General features: G+C 37.7%; 1 protein-coding gene across 1 annotated transcript in view; it reads left to right on the top strand.

The window, feature by feature from the left end:
- Window positions 1-23738, top strand: part of AK9 (adenylate kinase 9) — a 178436-nt gene that overhangs the window by 79613 nt on the left and 75085 nt on the right. The window contains 6 exon segments of the mRNA XM_053590600.1: window positions 7377-7451; window positions 9155-9300; window positions 10489-10645; window positions 11362-11473; window positions 17507-17583; window positions 21153-21314. Coding sequence (XP_053446575.1) covers window positions 7377-7451; window positions 9155-9300; window positions 10489-10645; window positions 11362-11473; window positions 17507-17583; window positions 21153-21314 — 729 coding nt within the window.

The raw sequence follows: 23738 nt of genomic DNA, 5'->3' as shown, positions 1-23738 counted from the left end.
AACAACAGGAATCTGCATACCCATACAAAAACATGGAAGTTAAATAACCTTATGCTGAATGATAGCTGGGTCAGAGATGAGATTAAGAAAGAAATCACCAATTTTTTGGAACAAAATGACAATGAAGACACAAGCTATCAGAACCTCTGGGACACTGCAAAGGCAGTTCTAAGAGGGAAATTTATAGCACTGCAAGCCTTCCTCAAAAGAACGGAAAGAGAGGAAGTTAACAACTTAATGGGACATCTCACGCAACTGGAAAAGGAAGAACATTCCAACCCCAAACCCAGTAGAAGAAAAGAAATAACCAAAATCAGAGCAGAATTAAATGAAATTGAAAACAAAAGAATAATACAACAGATCAATAAATCAAAAAGCTGGTTTTTGGAAAAGGTCAATAAAATAGATAAACCTCTGGCCAACCTAATCAGGAAAAAAAGAGTAAAATCTCTAATATCATCAATCAGAAACAACAAAGACGAAATAACCACAGACTCCTCAGAAATCCAAAAAATCCTTAATGAATATTACAAGAAACTTTATTCTCAGAAATATGAAAATCTGAAGGAAATAGACCGATACTTGGAAGCGCGCCACCTTCCAAGACTTAACCAGAATCAAGTGGAAATGTTGAATAGACCCATATCAAGTTCAGAAATAGCATCAACTATACAAAACCTCCCAGAAAGAAAAGCCCGGGACCAGATGGTTTCACGTCAGAATTCTACCAAACCTTTAAAGAGGAATTAGTACCTATATTACTCAACCTGTTCCAAAATGTAGAAAAAGAAGGAAGACTACCCAACACGTTCTATGAAGCAAACATCACCCTGATCCCCAAACCAGGAAAAGACCCAACAAGAAAAGAAAATTATAGACCAATATCACTAATGAATATAGATGCAAAAATATTCAACAAGATCCTAACAAACAGAATCCAGCAACACATCAAACAAATTATACATCATGACCAAGTTGGTTTTATCCCAGGGTCTCAAGGCTGGTTCAATATACGTAAATCTATAAATGTAATTCAGCACATAAACAAATTAAAAAACAAAGACCATATGATTCTCTCAATTGATGCAGAAAAAGCTTTTGATAATATCCAGCATCCCTTCATGATCAGAACACTCAAGAAAATTGGTCTAGAAGGGATTTTTCTTAAACTGATAGAGGCTATCTACAGCAAACCCACAGCCAATATCATATTGAATGGAGTTAAATTGGAATCATTTCCACTCAGATCAGGAACCAGACAAGGCTGCCCATTGTCTCCATTGCTTTTCAACATTGTAATGGAAGTTTTAGCCACCGCAATTAGGGAAGAAAAGGCGATCAAGGGTATCCATATAGGGTCAGAAGAGATCAAACTCTCGCTCTTCGCAGATGATATGATTGTGTATCTGGAAAACACTAGGGACTCTACTACAAAACTCCTAGAAGTGATCAAGGAATACAGCAGCGTCTCAGGTTACAAAATCAACATTCATAAATCGGTAGCCTTTATATACACCAACAACAGTCAAAGTGAAAAAGCAGTTAAGGACTCTATCCCATTCACAGTAGTGCCAAAGAAGATGAAATATTTGGGAATTTACCTAACAAAAGACGTGAAAGATCTCTATAAAGAGAACTATGAAACTCTAAGAAAAGAAATAGCTGAAAATGTTAACAAATGGAAAAACATACCATGCTCATGGCTAGGAAGAATCAACATTATCAAAATGTCCATACTACCCAAAGCAATATATAATTTCAACGCACTCCCTATTAAAGCTCCACTGTCATATTTTAAAGATCTTGAAAAAACATTACTTCGTTTTATATGGAATCAGAAAAAACCTCGAATAGCCAAGACATTACTCAGAAATAAAAACAAAACAGGAGGATTCACACTACCAGACCTCAGACTTTACTACAAATCGATAGTGATCAAAACAGCATGGTATTGGCACAAAAACAGAGAAGTAGATATCTGGAATAGAATAGAGAACCAAGAGATGAATCCAGCTACTTACCGCTATTTGATTTTTGACAAGCCAATTAAAAACATTCAGTGGGGAAAAGATTCCCTATTTAACAAATGGTGCTGGGTGAACTGGCTGGCAACCTGCAGAAGACTGAAATTGGACCCACACCTTTCACCATTAACTAAGATAGACTCTCATTGGATTAAAGATTTAAACTTAAGACATGAAACTATAAAAATACTAGAGGAGAATGCAGGGAAAACCCTTGAAGAAATTGGTCTGGGTGAGTATTTCATGAGGAGAACCCCCCGGGCAATTGAAGCAGCTTCAAAAATACACTACTGGGACTTGATCAAACTAAAAAGCTTCTGCACAGCTAAGAACACAGTAAGCAGAGCAAGCAGACAGCCCTCAGAATGGGAGAAGATATTTGCAGGGTATATCTCTGACAAAGGTTTAATAACCAGAATCCACAGAGAACTCAAACGCATCAGCAAGAAAAAAACAAGGGATCCCATCGCAGGCTGGGCAAGGGATTTGAAGAGAAACTTCTCTGAAGAAGACAGGAGCACGGCCTTCAGACATATGAAAAAATGCTCATCATCTTTAATCATCAGAGAAATGCAAATCAAAACTACTTTGAGATATCATCTAACTCCAATGAGACTAGCCTATATCACAAAATCTCAAGACCAGAGATGTTGGCGTGGATGCGGAGAAAAGGGAACACTTCTGCACTGCTGGTGGGAATGCAAATTAATACATTCCTTTTGGAAAGATATATGGAGAACACTCAGAGATCTAAAAATAGATCTGCCATTCAATCCTGTAATTCCTCTGCTGGGCATATACCCAGAAGACCAAAAATCACAACATAACAAAGATATTTGTACCAGAATGTTTATTGCAGCCCAATTCATAATAGCTAAGTCATGGAAAAAGCCCAAGTGCCCATCGATCCACGAATGGATTAATAAATTGTGGTATATGTATACCATGGAATACTATGCAGCCTTAAAGAAAGATGGAGACTTTACCTCTTTCATGTTTACATGGATGGAGCTGGAACATATTCTTCTTAGTAAAGTATCCCAAGAATGGAAGAAAAAATACCCAATGTACACAGCCCTACTATGAAACTAATTTGGGGCTCTCACATGAAAGCTATAACCCAGCTACAACTTAACAATAGGGGGAAGTGGGAAAGGGGGGGGTGGGTAGAGGGAGGGGAATCGGTGGGATCACACCTGTGGTGCATATTACAGGGGTATTTGCGAAACTTGGTAAATGTAGAATGTAAATGTTTTGGCACAGTAACTGAGATAACGCCGGAAAGGCTATGTTAACCACTGTGATAAAAATGTGTCAAATGGTTTATGAAGTGAGTGTATGATGCCCCATGATCATATCATTGTATACAGTTATGATTTAATAAAAAAATTAAAAAAAAAAAAAAAGAATTCAGATGCGAAGCCATCTGGTCCCAGACTTTTCTTTTGGGGGTAGATTTTGTATTATTGATGCTATTTCAGTGGTTGGTATAGGTCTATTCAAGATTTCTAATTCTTTCTGGTTGAGTCTAGGAAGGTGGTGTGCTTCCAGGTATTGGTCCATTTCCTTCAGATTTTCATATTTCTGGGAATAGAGATTTTTGTAGTAATGATTGAGGATTTTTTTGAATTTCTAAAGTGTCTGTTGTTATTTCTCCTATTTCTGGTAGACCATATTAGAGATTTCACTTGTCTATTTCTGGTTAGGTTGGCCAATGGTTTATCAATTTTGTTAATCTTTTCAAAAAACCAACTTCTTGTTCCATTGATCTTCTGAGTGATTCTTTTGTTTTCAATTTCATTTCATTCTGCCCTAATTTTGGTTATTTCTTTTCTTCTGCTGGGTTTGGGGTTGGAATGATCTTCCTTTTCCAGTTGCTTGAGATGATCCATTAAGTTGTTGGCTTCCTCTCTTTCTGTTTTCTTGATAAAGGCTTCCAATGCTATGAATTTCCCTCTTAGGACTGCCTTGTATCCCACTGGTTTTGATAATTTCTGTCTTTATTACCATTTTGTTCCAAAAATTTAGTGATTTCCTTCTTAATCGCATCTTTGACCCAGCTATCATTCAGCCTAGGATTATTTAGTTTCCATGACTTTTGAGTATGAAGAGTCCTATTGCTATTGAGTTCAACTTTTATTCCATGGTGGTCTAAGAAGATACAAGAAATAATTTCTACACTTTTAATTTGCCGAGGTTAGACTTGTGTCCTAGGATATGATCTATTTTGGATGATGACCCATGGGCTGATGAGAAGAATGTATATTCAGTTTTATTAGGGTGAAATGTTCTATGGAGGTCTGTAAAGTCCATTTGTTTTAGGGTCAGGTTTAAGTCTAATATTTCTTGGTTTAGTTTCTTCTTGGAGGATCTATCCAAAACTGTCAAAGGGGTGTTAAAATCTCCAACTATTATAGTGCAGGAAGATAACAAGTTGTTCATATCCATTAGGGTCTGCTTTATGAATTGAGGAGCGTTCTAGTAGGGTGCATAAATGTTAATTATCAAAATCTCTTCATGTTGGGTGTTTCCCTTGACAAATATGCAGTGACCTTCCTTATCTTTCTGTATCTTTGTTGGTTTAAAGCCAATTGTATCTTCCAAGAATTCCCTCTGATCGTCTTTATAATGAAGCTTAAAATTACCAAATGAAAAGAAAAAAAAGGAAACTTCAGGAAAAAAAAAAAGCTAGCTTCTCTCTTACAGATTTAAACCAAACAGCTATAGAACAGAAAGAGATTTACTAGAATGAAAGGGTTTAATAGAAAGGGATTTGCTAGAATTAGAAATTAGAAAATAGAGAGTCAAATATAATTAGGGCCCAAAGAAAACTTTATGAATATTTCCAAAAGTGATATAATCATTACCAAATAATAATAAATACTTTCCTAAAAGCTCTTTATCTTCTTTAATGTAATGAATCAGAGCAACTTAAACCCAAAATTTTAGCTGTGAAATTTTATCATTTATCCATTGTGCTATTTATCCTTATAAATTTTTTCTCTTCGTATTTTAACATAATTGAAAGCATATAGCATTATATAATATATAATAATTATATGTAACATAATATTACATAATAGTGATAATATAAACTATTTAAACCTTTTTTTACTTACACCATTTAATTATATTACTTCATTAAGAAATATTTTAGGTGGCACCTGTAGCTCAGTGAGGAGGGCACCGGCCACATACACTGAGGCTGGCAGGTTCAAATTTGGCCCAGGCCAGCTAAACAACAATGACATCTGCAACAAAAAATAGCCACAGGCAGCGCCTGTGGCTCAGTGAGTAGGGCGCCGGTCCCATATGCCAAGGGTGGCGGGTTCAAACCCAGCCCCAGCCAAACTGCAACCAAAAAAAAAAAAAAAAATAGCCAGGCATTGTGGAGGGCGCCTGTAGTCCCAGCTACTCAGGAGGCTGAGGCAAGAGAATCGCTCAAGCCCAGAAATTGGAGGTTGCTGTGAGCTGTGTGAGGCCATGGCACTCTACTGAGGGCCATAAAGTGAGACTCTGTCTCTAAAAAAAAAAAAAAAAAAGACTCTGTCTCTACAAAAAAAAAATAAATAAATAAATAATAGCCAGGTGTTGTGGCAGGCACCTGTAGTCCCAGTTACTTGGGAGGCTGAGGTAAGGGAATCGCTTTAGCCCAAGAGTTGGAGGTTGCTGTGAGCTGTAATGCCACGGCACTCTACCCAGGGTGACATAGTGAGACTCTGTCTCAAAAAAAAGAAAGAAAAGAAAAACAAATATTTTTAACCCTAATTTTGAATTACTACACAATTTCTCTATTTATAGGTAGTAGTTTCCACCAGTTGTTTATGTTGGAAATTTAGTTTTCTTTCTTTTTCTTTTCTTTTGTTACTACAAATAATGCTTCAATTAATTTTTACATAAAGTTTTATTTATATGTTGACATAAATGGAATCACTGGATTAATAAATATAAAGCTTTAGAGTCAAATCGCTTTCCATTAAATTGTTCTAAATTATGTTTCTCTCAGTAGTATGTAAAATTTAGTCATTGTTTCCTCAGTATTTTCTCTTCTTAGCTGTTATTTTAATTTTTACTTCTAAATTTTATTTTAATACTTGTTAACCACTTATATTTCTTCTTTTCTGAGGTGACCATTTTTGTCTCTGACCATTTTCAAAAACATTACATTAGTTATATAGTCTCTGCATAAGCTTTGTATATTGGTCTCTTATTTTTCATATTTTTTCCAAATTGAGTGGTTTGTCTTCTAAGTCAGTTTTCTGGTTTTGGAATACAGGTATTTTTCATATTTTTGCAGTCAAATTGTTACTTTTTCTTTGTTTATTTCTTCCATTACATTTAGGCTTAAAAAGTCTTCCTACAGGCGATTGCACTAATGTACACAGCTATGATTTAACAATAAAAAAAAGAAAAAAATAAAATATAAAAAAAGAAGTCTTCCTTGCTGCCAAAGATTGTATTATATTCTCATATTCTGACATTATATATATTTAAACATACTATATTCTACATAGAATATTTATTATATTCTTATATGCAGTTCTTTTTGTTGGTCTAACCTTTTTTATTCATTTTTTAAGTACATGTATAATTTATTTCGATATATAACTTAAGGCTGGTTTTTGTTTGCTTTTTCCTACTGATTCCTACTGTGCTTGCCAACTATTTATTTTTAAGACTAGTAGAAATTGAACTTGGCATTGTTAGAAGCTTATGTATGTGTCCTTATTCCCAGTACACATATACACACCGCACACATGCACACAGCCTTCACAGATGACCCCCGACTGCACCTCACTCTAGTGCCTTAAGATTTGCCCATGGAGTGGTAGCTAGAACCCCCATCTCTCCATCTGTGGAGTTCCCAGTACCAGTCTGCAGAGATCCCCTCCCCTACACTCTTCCTTCCGGGGATGGTTAACCAAGCTAGAGACACCAAGCTTGGTGTCTCTACCCACTGCTGGAAGGGTGCCAACATTCCCAGGCGTCATTGGTAAAAAGGCACCTCCCTGCCTCATGTCTCTGAGATAAGCACAGCTTTTACCTCCTGCAGTCGGGAGCGTGTGATTTGCCCCAGAAACAACACTGTAGATTTTTTTTTTTTTTTCAATTTAGACCCACTGGCATTATAGTAAATGGAAACTACTCCTGGTTTTCTTATAGGTTAAATTATTATCTTCATTTTACCTGCTGATACATATGTTCATCTATTTGAATGTTATGGTTATTATTTTAATTAAAAGTTAGGAATGTGAGACTTGAGTCCCTGAGAGCATATCACAATTTTCCTTGGGAATATACCTACATCTTAAAAATACCATTCCTTAGGTGTTAACAATGTTTTATTCACAGATGAAGAAGGAACCAGTGAAATATCCACATTGAGTTCTGAAGTCCCTAGTCAAGATTTAAGCTTGTCAGACAAAGGTAAATCAATACTTGGGTAATTCGATTCTCTTAGATTATGGTTCTAAAAAACGCAAGTAGCTCCTTCAAAATTTAAAGAATAAATGTGTGATTCTTTTTTAAAAAGCAGTATTAATACCCACCTTATGCTCTCTTAAAGGCAGTTGAACATGCAGGAACACACAAAATATTAGCACATGATATGTTGTTTTGGTGAAAAAGAATATTGGGAAGACATGCAATCTATCTTCCTGCTCTGCCATCCATGGCATGTAGCTACTATAATAATACACAAGATGGCAGCTAGAGCTCCAGCCATCATGACAGTGTTCCTAGTAAAAAGAGTGGGGGAAAGCAAGGGACAAAAACTGGCACTTAGCTGTCAGGAATAGCTGGGCATAGTGGCTCACACCTGTAATCCCAGCACTGTGGGAGGCTGAGGCGGGAGGATTGCTTGAGCTCAGGAGTTTGAGGCTTGTCTGAGTGAGAGTGAGACCCCAACTCATGGAAAAAAAAAAAATAGAAAAACCCAGCCAGGTGCCATGGTGAGCACCCGTAATTCCGGCAGCTTTGGAGGCTGAGGCAGCAGGATGCCCACAGCCTAAGTCTGAGGTTGCAGTGAGCTACAACGCCATTGCACTCTGTTCAGGGCATAGGGTAGAACTCTGTCTCGGGGGGTGGGGGGGAGGCAAAAAGAAAAAAAAGAGATGACAGGAGCACACACACACGCACACACACATTGTGCTTGCATCTTTTTGGCTATCCAAATTATAAGGAAAGTTGGGAGATACATATTTTTTTTAGCTGGGCACTTTGCTGGCCTTAACAAAATCGGGGTTCTCTTACTAAGGAAGAAAGAAGGGATACGGGGTAGACACCTAGCATCTCCTAGCACATTTTGCCTGGCTATTTTTGCCTTATCATGTCCCCCACTCTCATGGCTACTAGGAAGATCGTGGGTTCTTGAGTCTTCTGCTCTGGTTCTCCAGGGACTGTGGCTCTGTCCATCCTTGAGAACACATTCAGGCAAGGAGGGCAACAGGCAGCTGCTCTTTGAAGGCAGCTTCAAATGGGGGTTTCTGGGCTGGGAACTGGGCTCCAGTAGAGACCTTGAGAGGTGGAGCCTTGGGACAGCAGCTCAGAAGCTCGACTGCAAGTGCAGAGGTAGATTAGTCAACCTCACTTGAGTTGCCCAGCTCCTATCTCATTAGAGGGATGGATACACATTGCATCGTGATGCAGCCTGAGAGCCAATTCAGCTGTGCAAGGAGACACTTCAGGACCAAAGAGGGCAAGAATCAAGTGTGACACTTGAAAACGCAGCCTACACCACCTTTCCCCCCTTCCCTCTGACTTGCTTCCCTCCTGTTCTCTTGCCATCCTAAGTAATAACTGAAAGTATTTACCTTGTTTTCTGACTCTAGATGCTCATGTTTTCATTTGATTTCCGGAACACTCTGGTCCCTGCCTTTTTTTGTTGATTTTGATGCCTGCCTGGCGGGACTTCTGCCCTCATTCATTCTCATTTTGGTCACTCCTCTGATAGTTTCTGACTGTGTGTTTCCTGACTTAGCATTTCCTCTTCCTTGTCTTATTTCCCCCTTCTTCCAGCACATTTTGCAGCAGCACAAAGACAATACTTTCTTGGGTTGGTTAGTATCAATCAATCATGTTTTATTGCTGGAAGTATTAATGGCATTAATTTATAACTTAATTTACTTTAGCATTAGAAGTCTCAATAGATGAGGTAACTGCAAATCATCCAGAGGTTCTGTCTATGATTGAAGAGACTGTAAAGGCATCAAAGTATATGAACTATGAATATCCATATGGAAAACATGCTGAAATCTTAGAGGAAGTCCTCACAGAGGTAAAACAAAACAAAAAAAAAAGTTTGTTTTTTTACTTGATTTAGCTATAACAAAGAAAATGTTGATCTAGTATATGCATAATTATTCTAGTGTCTTATTCTACAGCATTGAAATTTGTATCCTTCAAATTTATGCACATTTCATCGTCAGCATCGTTGTATGTAAAGTACCCTAGTGAACAATTGCAAATGCTCTTTGGTAAATTTTCTGTCATGAAAAAAATTAAGCACCACTGTAATTGAACTTGATCAGACACCTGAAAGCCCAATTCCATGTCTCTCTGGTGACAGCGGGGCTGGACACAGACCATGGATAAAGGTGTCTTGTGCCACCCGCGCTCCTGACTTCAACTCCTTCAAAGCACAGTCTCCAGGCTTGGCCACATGTTCTGGAATTATTTATTATATGAAATCCCAAGGAGGGTTTTCACTTTCTTCCCACAATTATCCCAACTGAGGAATCACCCCTGATAAATTCCTAACCTAAATTTAGAAGCTGTTGCTGGTGAGACATCCAAAACTTCACCCCTAGACACCCAAGTCCTCATTTCCCAAACCTTTTCCCACCTCGGCTTTGAGTTTTTCTGGGCTTGGGCAGCTTGCCCGGCTTTAGAGACAGTAGCAGCTCTCCTCTCAGCTGCCTCTCCTGAAGCCCTTGGCCATGCCCATCATATTTCCTTCCTCTCTGCTCTGACTCTGTTATGTTTCATCATATGATCTTTTCCCACCTACATCAGAATGTCTTGGGTGAAACTGAAGTCAGGAAAACAACGTCTGCACTCAACCCTGCTGCGTGGACTTCTCCTAAAGAGGAGTGTGGAGAGCCTGGCTTCCTCCTCAGAGGGGGGATGGAAAAAATATAGAGGAACAAACACAAATGAATATCTCAATGCAGACCATATAGTAAGACAATAATATTCCTATCACACCTATTTATGAAATGATTCAGCCACGTGCCATCATCCTGGAAGCATGTTACAAACACGGGCTCCTATTTCTAGTTTTTTTGAACCTGTAGTTTCATTGTTTTGTAATTTTCTCTTTTAAAATTAAGTTGTTCTATTTTGTTTTCCTTCTGAAAGTCAAAAAAAGATAATTTTTGTTTAAGATCTACAAAAATTACGTATCAAGGTGGCACCCTTGGCTTGTCAAACTGTGATGGTAATATTAGTGCACAATTTCTCACAGGTAATGACAGAAAACAAGAATAGGTTTTCTGGTGCCCCAGAACAAGGAGGATGGATTCTGGACAACTGCCCTCTTGTAAAAGAACTATGGGCGTTCATCTTCGAGAGAGGAATTATGCCTGATTTGATAATCTGTTTATCAGATACCGAAACCAATGGTTGGTAAATATTTATTATGGAAATTTGAAAGTGAAGTTTTTATTGCTGATAATATTTTTGGTTTAAATACGGAATGGAAAACTCTTTGTCCTTCCTAGATAAAAGTACCACTCCAGCAATCTCTGTAGGACCTAGAGGTACACAAAATGAGGCTTCCATCCACCAAGGAGGTGACCAGTGATAAGTACTGGACTGCCGAATGTTCTAGCAGGCCCTTGCTCTTTGAAGCTGAAAATTTCACACACATACACACACACACACACACACACACACACACACACACACACACCACAAGTCAGAAACTATACCTTCTACATGACCAATATGTAAGACTGAGGGCAAAGTCTATATATTTGTCCTTCTTCACTTCAAGTGGTTAAAAAATAGGGACAGAAAGACAGCAGAGCTAAATTTTATTTTTTCTGTCCTTTCGCCTCTTAAAGAAATATATTTGACATGAAAGTTTCCAGAGGAAAAAATATGTTTACTAACTCTCTTTGTGTTTTAATTATTTATGCTGTACTAACACATACCTTTCTAAAAAGGATTTAAGGTGGTCTATAAATGTTTTAAAGAATCTGGGCTCTATTTATGTTCTTCAGATACATTTGAATATAGGCAGAAATTAATTTTTTTTAATTCCCAAAATAGAGGTATTTTTCCCTCTATTTTACAAGCTTCAAAAATAATATTATTCTCTTTATCTGTATTTCAGGAAAATATTTACTGAATAGACTATATTTAAAGAATAAAGCTGAAATTGATGCTAAGATTTTAGAAAGATTATCAGATGAACAAAAGAAAAAAAAAGAGGAAGAAGCAGCAAGGTAAAATCTGACTAAAATGATGAAATAGATTAATGTATCTTTTGTAGCTGTTAACTATCTTCTTGGGATTTATACTTACATGTGTGTGTATATATATATATAAAATATCAAAATAGTTCATTAACTTGATCCAATTCTAATTAATTCTAAAAAAAAAAAGCCAGTGATTTCACAAACACTTCTAGAATCTCTAAATTTCAGTCTCTATGAAACTTATTCTAAATCAAGCATCTACTCTCCAATGAGACTGTTAAAAAATGAGCATAAGATACATATTTTTTACCATATTTATATGTAACTTAATTTCGTTTACTAGTATCCACAAATGAAGACACAATAGGATAGGAAGTAAATGAAAATGCACTTGTGTGATATGACTGAAGTCCAAAGCCTAAATTCCACAAAAGGAACAAACAAGAATAGTTGTTTATATTGGACAGGTTAAACATTAAGGACTTACTCTGTAATCTGGGTGCCATGAATAACTTTTAAAAATGTGAACATTTTTCTATTCATGGCAGGAGTCAATATGAAACTCTAATAGACTACAATGTACTTCAGATTGAAAAATAAAGTTTCAGAAACAGTGACTTAATTTGCTAATTGTTCTTCCTTGCTGAAACATACTTTTCAAATATTTCACATTTTAATTTGTCCACTGACATTTCTAGGCCAAGTGATAAAGGCCTAGACATATAAGAACTAAATTTCTCTATTAAAATCCACTAACCTGCCTGTTATTAATGATGGCATTTATAATTTAATCAAATGCATTTCATTCCCCCCTTCAAATATTAGCAATATGAGCTTAGATTTAGGAAAGCTTTTTAAACTCCAGAAATTATAAATCTCAAAGGTGGGTAATTGCAGATGCACAGAGAGGTTGAGTAATATGTGTATATCAGAGGAATGTTTTTTAGTCATTCCTTCAGGAACTTAACATAAAAATATGTGAGTATAACTTAGCTAAATGAGTTAATAAAGTTAATATTTGATACATTGACTAAAGAGTATTTTCATTCAGACGCTAATTACAAACTTACTTATTAGATTTATTTTAGCTTTTAAAACTTGTACAATTTTTGTTACAAATAGAGCCACAATCTGCTAATATTAAGGAATAACTTAATTTTTGGTATATAAGAAATAATCAGGCCAGGCATGGTGGCTCACACGTATAATACTAACACTCTGGGAGCCCAAGGTGGGAGGATCACTTGAGCTCAGGAGTTCAAGACAAACCTGAGCAAGAGTGAGATCACATCTCTACTAAAAACAGAAAAATTAGCTGGGCATTGTGGCAGGCGCCTATAGTCCCAGCTACTCAGGAGGCTGAGACAAGAGGACCACTTGAACTCAGGAGTTTGAGGTTGCTGTGAGCTAGGATGAGACTATAGCAACAGAGTAAAACTATCTCAAATAAGAAAGAAAGAAGAAGGGGGAGAAGAAGAAAGAAAGAAAGAAGGAAGGAAGGAAGGAAGGAAGGAAGGAAGGAAAGAAAAGAAAGAAAGAGAGAAAGTCAAATATTTGAGAACACATGACAATCTCAAAGTAACAGTAAAATAAAGTATGTGATTTCTAGACTTAGGATCTACTACATTTTAAAAATATAAAAAATATATACACCTATAATTTTTTTAAAAAAGAAAAAGATACCTCCACCACTTTTTCCCAACTCTACCTTCACCTCTCTTTTACCTTATAAAATTTTCTAAGCTATTTCTATAATTAATTTTTACTTCTTTTCATTCTAAATATACATCATCATAAACTTCGTAATGCCACTTTCCTAGATTAAAGCAAGGTTTTCAATGTTTTTACATGTTGATTTTTGAAATTCAATGTATATCAAAACAATTTTTTTCATGTACTGCTGAAAATGAAATGTAAGATAGTTAAAAAGAGAGGGGGAAATGGTCAGAGGCTCATTTAAAAGCTGTACAAGTTTGTTAGAAAAGAGATAAACTTAACAGGATTGAGAACAACATCTTGGGTCAAATGTCTAAAGACATGCCAAATCCTACAACTTTTTCAGCATCAGTTTCCAATTGTGCCTATCAGATGGCAAGATACTTTCTGTCATCATTGTTTGTCTTTGGATCTTCTATCCAAGTGGTTTTATAGAAGTTTTTAATAACTAGCAGGAAAGTTCTTCCTCATTCTTGTCAGGTCTTGAATTCTCAATAGGCATATCTCAGAGATAATGTTGTTGGTTCAGTAAAGCAAGTCACTCCTTTTGGTTTCCAGTGCACACAAAAGTTGTTTACACTATCGGGTAATCTTTGAAGTGGGAAATAGTATTATGTCCAAATGTATGTACTTATCATAATTTAAAAATACTTTACTGAAAAAAAAAAAGCTAACCATTCATTATCTGAGCCTTCAGCCAGTCATAATCTTTTTTGCTGGTGGAGTCTAGCCTTGATTTTGATGGCTACCAACTGATTAATCAGATTTAGGGTTTGCTGAAGGTTAGGGAAGGCTAAGGCAATTCAATTTACTCTTCCTTTCATGAAGCATTTCTCTATAGTATTGATGCCCCATCTGAGCTCTTGAGTGACCAGATGCATTGTCAATGAGCAGTAGTATTTTGAGAGGAATTTTTTTTTTTTCTGGGCAGTAGGTCTCAATAGTAGGCTTAAAATATTCAGTAAAACATGCTGTAAACAGACATACTATCATCTAAGCTTTGTTGTTCCATTTGGGACCAAGGATTTTCAATTTCAAGTCCAACTACCTTACCTCTTAATAGTAGAGGCAAGCAGTCCTTTGAAGCTTTGAAGCCAGGTACTGACTTTTTTCTTCCAACAGAAGACTGTTTCATCAACAGTAAAAGTTTGTTGTTTAGTGTTGCCACCTTTTCAATGATATTAGCTAGATCTTGCTACAGCTTCTCCATCAGCACTTGCTGCTTCACCTCACACTTGGATGTCATAGAGATGGCTTCTTCCCTTAGGCCTCATGAACCAACCTCTGCTAGCTTCAATTTTTTTTTTTTCTGCAAGTTCCTCACCTCTCTCAGGCTTCATAGAATTAAAGAGAGTTAAGATTTTATTCTGGATTAGGCTTTGGCTTAAGGGAATGTTGTGGCTGGTTTGATCTTCTATCTAGACTTCTAAAACTTTCTCTGTATCAGCAATAGCAATGTCTATTTCACTTTCCTATTATTCTTGTGTTTACTGGAATGCACTTTTAATTTCCTTTAGGAATATTTCCTTGGTATTCACAACTTGCCACAAGAAGACTGGATTTGGGCCTATCTCAGCTTTTGATATACCTTCCTCACCTTAATCCTTTTCAGCTTTTGACTGAAAGTGAAAGATGTGGGACTTTTCATCTGAACACTTACAAGCTATTTTAGGGTTATTAACTGACCTCCTTTCAGCATTGTTATGTCTCAGGGAATAAGGAAGCCTAGGAGAGGCCTGACAGGGGAGTGGCCAGAGTGGAGTAGCCAGAACACACATAACTCTTATGCATTGTTTGCCGTCTCATATGGGGGTAGTTCATGACACTCCAAACAATGACAATAGCCATATCAATGATCACAAATCACCATAATACATCACTATAATGAAAAAAATCTAGGCTGGGCTCACTCACGCCTGTAATCTTAACACTCTGGGAAGCCAAGGTCAGTAGATTTCTTGAGCTCAGGAGTTCAAGACCAGCCTGAGAAACAGTGAGACCCCATCTTTATTAAAAACAGGAAAATTATCCAGGCTTTGTGGCGGGTGCCTGTGGTCCCAGCTACTCAGGAGATTGAGATAAGAGGATCTCTTGAGCCCAGGAGTTTGAGGTGGTTGTGAGGTATGAAGCCACAGCACTCTAACTCATACCAACCGAGTGAGACTGCGTCGAAAGAAAGGAAGGAAGGAGGGAGGGAGGGAAGAAAGAAAGGAAGCAAGGGAGGGTGGGAGGGAGGGAGAGAGAGAGAGAAAGGAAAGAGAGAGAGAGAGGAGATGAGAGAAGGAAGGAAGGAAGGAAGGAAGGAAGGAAGGAAGGAAGGAAGGAAGGAAGGAAGGAAGGAAGGAAGGAAGGAAGGAAGGAAGGAAGGAAGGAAGGAAGGAAGGAAGGAAGGAAGGAAGGAAGGAAGGAAGGAAGGAAGGAAGGAAGGAAGGAAGGAAGGAAGGAAGGAAGGAAGGAAGGAAGGAAGGAAGGAAGGAAGGAAGGAAGGAAGGAAGGAAGGAAGGAAGGAAGGAAGGGAGGAAGGGAGGAAGGGAGGAAATCTGAAAGTTGTGAGAAGTACCAAAATGTGACACAGACATGAGCAAGAACATGCTGTTGGAAGAATGGTAGCAATGGACTTGCTCCATGCAGGGTTGCCACAGCCTTCAATCTGTAAACAGTGTAAAACCTATGAAGTACAATAAAGTAAAGCACAGTAAAATGGGGTGTGCCTGGTGAAGGCTGCCTATTCGCAGACACAGGCAAAATAGAGAAGGAGTTCAGAAGCAATATTCAGCGTCTCAGACGTCAGAGTCCTGAAATGAATAAAGAGAATTTTAATTGCACCAGGACATCAGGCTGGATTTGGAATATGGTGAAAGAATACCATCCATTAACAGGAAACAGACCTGTTGGAAAAAGGGGTATAGGAAAGTCTTCTGAAGAGAATATATGTAACTAGATTTCAAAGGAAAGCAAAGTGGACACGAAGAAACTGAACTTGAGAGAAGGACAGGTCTTAGGAGAGCTGTGGCCTCAGCCTGAGCTACTGATAAGAACGGGCTCTTCTTTACTTCACTAATCCCCTTTGGGGGAATACTTCATATGTTTTTTTGATATAATTTTTAAAATATATAGTCAATTTTTTATGTGTTTGTGTAGTGGCGTGCTTATTTCTGAATGCTAAATTCCTACACAAAGAATTTCCACGTCAAAAGTATTTTAATTTCTTTTTTTTTTTTTGGCCGGGGCTGGATTTGAACCCGCCACCTCCGGCATATGGGACCGGCGCCCTACCCGCTGAGCCACAGGCGCCGCCCAAAAGTATTTTAATTTCTAATAAATATTGCCTCTCTGCATCATTTTGCTACACAGAATTTCTAGGTCAAAAGTGCACATATTTTAGTTTCTAATAAATATTCCCTTTTTCCATCACTTCATTAACTCTCCTTATGCATTTCTTCACCATTGTTAAGACAAGGTTAGTATTTCAACCCTAATGAAAAAGAAATTCTCTCCAGTTATTTAAACTTCCTTGTTCCAGGTATCTTTAAATTTCCATGTTAAAAAGAAAATAATCACATTTTTTTCTAACTGAAAGGATAAATTCACACACTTTCTACTTAATCAATATAGAAAAAAAATAAATGCAAGACAAGTTAAAGAAAATTTAAAATTCTCATATGCCACCATCCAGAGACAATTACTATTGAAAGTTCGATTGGTTTTCTTCTAGTCTCTTAATACTCATTTATGTACATCTTAAATACAAAAATTAAAATTTTATCATAAACACATTTTTATATTTGACTTTTTCATTTAACATTATTTTGTGAACATATCCCATTTACCTAGGGGAAAAATGCTACAAATCCTCTCATTTACCTTCTCAATTTAGGATTAGGTAATTCTTGTTTTGTTTTTTTTTCTTTTCCTGTAATTTTTTTTTATTATTATACCATAGCTGTGTACATTAATGCAATCATGGGGCACCATACACTGGTTTTATATACCATTTGACATATTTTGATAACACTGGTTAACATAGCCTTCCTGGCTTTTTTTTTTTTTTTATTAAATCATAGCTGTGGTAATTCTTAATTAATTTTAACAGGTTTCCTAAGTAACAACCAGAGTTTTTCGAACCATAACATTTTTTGTTTTTCTTACCAAAAAAAAAAAAAGTCTAAAAATGAATTGGTCTCAACATGAATAATTAAAAAATTTACATTATAAAGTAAAAACTATGATGAATACTATAAACAACTTAGTCTTTACTTTTACCACTATAAGCATTCACTCCTATAATATTGTGAGATGTCTGAATTTCCGAAGGTAATTGAATTTTAAACCTTCTCTTTTCAGAAAAGCCACGGAAGAGGCATCAAGACAAGAAGAAGAAAAACAAAGGCTAATAGAAGATTTGAATTTGAAAACAAAAGGTAAACAGATTGATATGACTAATGACATGTCATTGTATAGTTGCAATTGCAGTGTTTCAAGTGAATTATAGACTGTCACAGGTGACACAAAGCTTTTGGAATAATTTCTATTAGAAGGAGTCTTGCAGTTATTGAGAAAACAGCCAAACTCTTACTACATGCCCGTTGGCTCTGCACTTGAACTTTCATCTTCATTACTCTAACGGTTTATTCTGAGACTAGAGTTCTCAACCCGGGTCCTTGGGTAAAATTCAGGGGTCTGCGAAATTAATGGGAAAATAACTCCAAACCTATTTTCACTAATTTACCAGGTACTTAATACAGACAATGAACCACAACAGTATTAGCAATACCTCAACTTTGTCACCAGTAGAAGTGAAGATACTTTCATATCCCCTTATTGTTTTACATATTTTGTTTATGCTGTTTCAAAAAATGATGGTAGTTATTAAACCAGTTGCTAGTTCTTGCTCTTTAATACATTACTAAAAATGCACAGATTTCCTATAGCACAATTTTTTTTTTTTTTTTATTGTTGGGGATTCATTCAGGGTACAATAAGCCAGTTACACTGATTGCAATTGTTAGGTAAAGTCCCTCTTGCAATCATGTCTTGCCCCCATAAAGTGTGACACACACCAAGGCCCCACCCCCCTCCCTCCATCCCTCTCCCTCTTTCTGCTTCCACCCCCATAACCTTAATTGTCATTAATTGTCCTCATATCACGATTGAATACATAGGATTCATGCTTCTCCATTCTTATGATGCTTTACTAAGAATAATGTCTTCCACTTCCATCCAGGTTAATACGAAGGATGTAAAGTCTCCATTTTTTTTAATGGCTGAATAGTATTCCATGGTATACATATACCACAGCTTGTTAATCCATTCCTGGGTTGGTGGGCATTTAGGCTCTTTCCACATTTTGGCGATTGTAAATTGAGCTGCAATAAACAATCTAGTACAAGTGTCCTTATGATAAAAGGATTTTTTTCCTTCTGGGTAGATGCCCCGTAATGGGATTGCAGGATCAAATGGGAGGTCTAGCTTGAGTGCTTTGAGGTTTCTCCATACTTCCTTCCAGAAAGGTTGTACTAGTTTGCAGTCCCACCAGCAGTGTAAAAGTGTTCCCTTCTCTCCACATCCACGCCAGCATCTGCAGTTTTGAGATTTTGTAATGTGGGCCATTCTCACTGGGGTTAGATGATATCTCAGGGATGTTTTGATTTGCATTTCTCTAATATATACAGATGATGAACATTTTTTCATGTGTTTGTTAGCCATTCGTCTGTCGTCTTTAGAGAAAGTTCTATTCATGTCTCTTGCCCATTGATATAAGGGATTGTTGGCTTTTTTCATGTGGATTAATTTGAGTTCTCTATAGATCCTGGTTATCAAGCTTTTGTCTGATTGAAAATATGCAAATATCCTTTCCCATTGTGTGGGTTGTCTCTTTGCTTTGGTTATTGTCTCCTTAGCTGTACAGAAGCTTTTCAGTTTAATGAAGTCCCATTTGTTTATTTTTGTTGTTGTTGCAATTGCCATGGCAGTCTTCTTCATGAAGTCTTCCCCCAGGCCAATATCTTCCAGTGTTTTTCCTATGCTTTCTTTGAGGATTTTTATTGTTTCATGCCTTAAATTTAAGTCCTTTATAGCACAATTTTTTTATATATTGATAACTGCACTTCAACATAATTGACTTCTTAAGTGTTTTAATTTATGAATTTGAAATCCTTATTCTGAGAAGGACCCTACACATATCACTATACTGCCACAGGAGTTCATGGCTCAGATGAGCAGAGTGTCTGTTTCAGTTTTCCATGCTGTGCAGCAGGCCACCCCAAAACTTCATGGTGTACAACCACCACCCATTTTATTGTGCACATGATACTTGGGGTCAGTACCCTGGGCGGTGCACAGTGATAACAGCTCATCTCTGCTCCCTGAGTACCTCAGTTCTAACTTTAAGTGATCCACCTTGGAAGTGGATATGCCAGTCCCGGGCATGTCCTTGGATGACTGCAGCCCTGATTGCTATCTCCACTACAACTTCATGAGAGACCCTGAGCCAGAACCGTCCAGCCAAGACACTCCTCAATTCCTGACCCACAGAAACTGCAAGGATAACATGGGATTATTGTTTTAGCCACTAAGGTTTTGGGTAATTTATTATGAATCAGTACAACTAGTATAACCCATAATTAGCAGTCAAAATTCCAGACAGTTTAAAGACCTTAGACCACTTCTCAATCCATTCTTGATTTATATGATATACAGATTATCCATTAGGGCTTGGGAAGAAAGGATTTGAACTTTTTACATTTTCCTGCATGATTATATAAATTCTTTTTTATTCATCATTTATTATTTTTTGAGATCAAGTCTTACCCTATCACTCTGGGTAGAGTACCATGGCATCTTGGTAGCTCACAGCAACCTCTAACTCCTGGACTCAAGCAATCCTCTTGCCTCTGCCTCCTGAATAGGTGGGACTAAAGGTACCCACCACAACGCCAGGCTAACCTTTTCCATTTTTAGTAGAAACGAGGTCTCACTCTTTCTCCGCCTGGTCTCAAACTCTTGAGCTCAGGCAATCCACCTGCCTTAGTCTCCCAGAGTGCTAGGATTACAGGTGCAAGCCATGTAGCCAACCACTTTTTTATGTTTTATAATGTACTTGATATGGATAAGAATGCAACCTATATACACTTATTGGAGGTATGTAATATGTTTTTTCAACCATAAGAGATATGCAGTGGAAAGAAGCTTTAAGTTCCTTTGTAGAGCACATAACTTCATCCTAAACCATAGGAGGAATCAACAAATGCTGCTTCATCCTTGTGTATATTACCACGAAATCCTCCACCTACCAGAGTCACCACATTCCAGATTACTTGGAAACCACTTCCACGTAGCCCTTGTTTAGACCTAGATATAAGAATATTTGGAGATGCCTTTCTCTTGGTGGTTAATCATCCAGATTTAGGTTAAAATTCAAATGCCAGAAGTTTGTCACACTGCTAGAAAGTGATTCTTAGAGATATTCATTGAGGGAAGTAATTCCCACAAGAGTCCAGAAAACAAGCTCATTATTTTTTCATGTTTTCTTTGCATAAAAAGTACCTTGTTTTCCATTTTTGTAAGTATATTACATCAATTTCATAAGTATATGAGAGGAAATTAGGGAGATGGTTTTGGTGACACCAGCATTCATGCCATCGTCTTCCTGAAAGAATTCCAAACATACATTCACTTAGCAGTCATCAGCAACTACATAAAACTCAGAGTTAAACTTTTAAAATTTACATTTAACATAGCCACATACTCCATCATTTACTGTTTTTCAAGTAGCTATAAGAAAATCCTCATGCCTGCAATTTCAGCAACTCAGGAAGCTTAGGAGGATTGCTTAAAGCTGGGAGTTTGAGACAAGACTGGGCAACATAGCAAGTCTCCCACCTCTAGAGAAATTGTTTTTTTAATTAGCCAAACATGGTATCTTGGTAGCTCACAGCAACCTCAAAGTCCTGGGTTCAGGCAATCTTATTTCTTCCATTTTTTTCCCCAGAAGTTGATGAGCTGTTTACTGAGGCTGAAGAGGAGAGTGAAGGTGAGGGGTCTGAAGTTCGTGAAGAATCTGAGGCAACTGAAGTATCGGAAGAGCCCAGAGGGTCGCTGTTACCTGTTGAATCCGAAGCATCTGCAGCCCCTGAACCAGAACCTGAATCGGGTTAGTCTTTAAAGAGGGCTAAGTCCTTAATTTTCCTCCTATGCATTAATGTGCTTCTGTGGCTGTGGGTGTATTTGTGTGTATGTTTGCAAGGTGGCTGACAATGAAGACATGAGCCCTCCACTGGAATTCTGTGCTCATGATGAGGCATCAGGAATGCTCATAAGTCTCTCAATTTGTCATGCTGTTTTTTGTTTGCTACTTAATATCATTCCCAGTAAAGAAAAATTAAAATTTTAAATTATTAGCATGATGTTTACAGTGCATCTTTATGTTGTGCAATGACATTTTAAAATGCAAATCTAAGAGCATTTAACTCATGCACAGAATCACCAAAATTGCACAATTTATATTTTATAGCTTGTATGAGCCTGTGTTTCATTCTTACCAGAATATTAAGCTCTGGTTAGTTTTGCTGCACACAACTAACTCAACATTTTATCTCACTTTATAACATGCACCTATTCCCAGCATTCTCTACCTTTAGCTGATGAATGATTGAGGAAGGACTGAAATGAAGGGCTTCCTAACTTTTCCTGGCCTTCTGTGTCATCATTTTTAGACTAAGTGTTTGGCTAATAAAGGAAAGTAACATGAATAAGAAAGGATATGATAGGGCCGTTGCTTACTTTCTGCATTTGGAGCAAGTTCTAGAGATAAAAGGGAAAGCATGATCTCTCTGGGCTGTTGGCATTCCCCACTCCGCTCACTCAGTTGTTCTTACTCCTACTCAACATGGGTCCATTGGAATTCTGTGCTCATGATGTGGCATCAGCAATGTTCATAAGAAGGAATGGCAAACATGTATTGGGCATCTCTCCTCTGCTCACATGCTTGCTTCTCATGTTGGCTCCACTGTCCCATTGGAGTCCCATTGGACTTTGCTTATGAAACACAAGTTCAAGGTGAAACTACTTAGAATTTCCAAATGACAACTGAGGACCATTAAAGCAAGTGCAAAGCCCTTGAAGCGACCTTGGAAAACCAGGTCACACATTCATGCAACTGACTCTACTGTAGAGGTCCAGTTTGGTGGATCAGAGGCAGGGCCAGGAGCCTATGGCTAATGGGAGTCACTCCAAAGACTAGAGATTAGGCTTAAAGCAGCAAGGCAGGGTACCCCACTATGGTATGGTGAGTGAGGCTCACAAATGCTTCCAACCACAGTTGGTACTGGGTTAGAAACTAATCCTACAAACTAATGGTTTTCAGATACATCCAGCTAGATGCCAGCCTAGAGTAGTTAAAGGCTGGCAACCTGCTGTTAGCTGGCAAAAGAAGCAGGACTAAGGGAAAATTTTACAATGAAAAATCTCGTTCAACATATATCATTTTTCCTACAGGAACTGGCATTCACTTGATGGGATGGGACAGTATCTTAGTTCATTCAGGTTGTTATAACAGAATACCTTAGACTGGGTGGCTTAAACAACAGAAATTAATTTCTCACAGTTCTAGAGGCTGAGAAGTCCAAGATCAAGGTGCCAACAGATCCAGTGTCTGGTGGAGGCACTCGTCCTGGTGTGTAGGTAGCTGTTTCCTTGTTACATCCTTACATGAGAGAGCTCCTCTCTCTCATGTCCACCTTATAAAAACATTAATCCCATTCATGAAGGCTGAAACCTTGGGACCTAATTACCTCCCAAAGGCCTCACCTCTGAATATTTTACCACTGGAGATTTAGGCTTTAATGTGTAAAATTGGAGAGACAAAAGTGGTGCAAATGTTCAGATTGTAGCAAACAATCACTATAAAATCAGAACACTTGCACTAGACACAGGAGCCAGCAGGATGAAATACTCAGTTTCCTTTTGAGAGTCTCACACTTGTGTTGACAGAACTCCCACCAGAAACATCATTATTTTCTTTGGTACCCAATTAGTTAGGCTGATAATGATTCTCCCTCCCCACCTACCTACTAAGAAGGTAGGCCATAAAATACAAAAAAAAAAAAAACCCTGACTCCCATCAGACATATCCCCAGGTGCTAATGTCTCACAATTAGTAAATCTCTACTGATGTAGCAAATCTTCTAGGGGAAGATTTACTTTGTGTTTTTTTGTTGTTGTTTTTTTTTTTGTAGTTTTTGGCTGGGGCTGGGTTTGAACCCACCACCTCAGCATATGGGGCCAGCGCCCTACTCCTTTGAGCCACAGGCACCACCCTAGTTTGTGCTTTTTAATCTCCTTACTTCCCCAGGTAACCTACTTTGGATATACTAATGCTAGTGTCCTACTCCATTTGGGGTCAGCCCAATGCTACAGACATGACAGGGCTTCTCCAGGGCTGGTCCACTCCTATGAAATCACGGGTCTGTTCTGCCATATTAAACCATAGTCTGTTTCACAGAGAGGTTTGCATCTGATTGAACTAGTGATTACCTCTTTCATGCAAGGATCCCTGTCTACAATCTTCTTCCTTAAA

The sequence above is a fragment of the Nycticebus coucang genome, chromosome 5 (genome assembly GCF_027406575.1).
Source record: "Nycticebus coucang isolate mNycCou1 chromosome 5, mNycCou1.pri, whole genome shotgun sequence".
NCBI lineage: Eukaryota > Metazoa > Chordata > Mammalia > Primates > Lorisidae > Nycticebus > Nycticebus coucang.
Note: the sequence above shows the minus strand (reverse complement) of the source record. Positions and strands in the feature narration are given on the sequence as shown.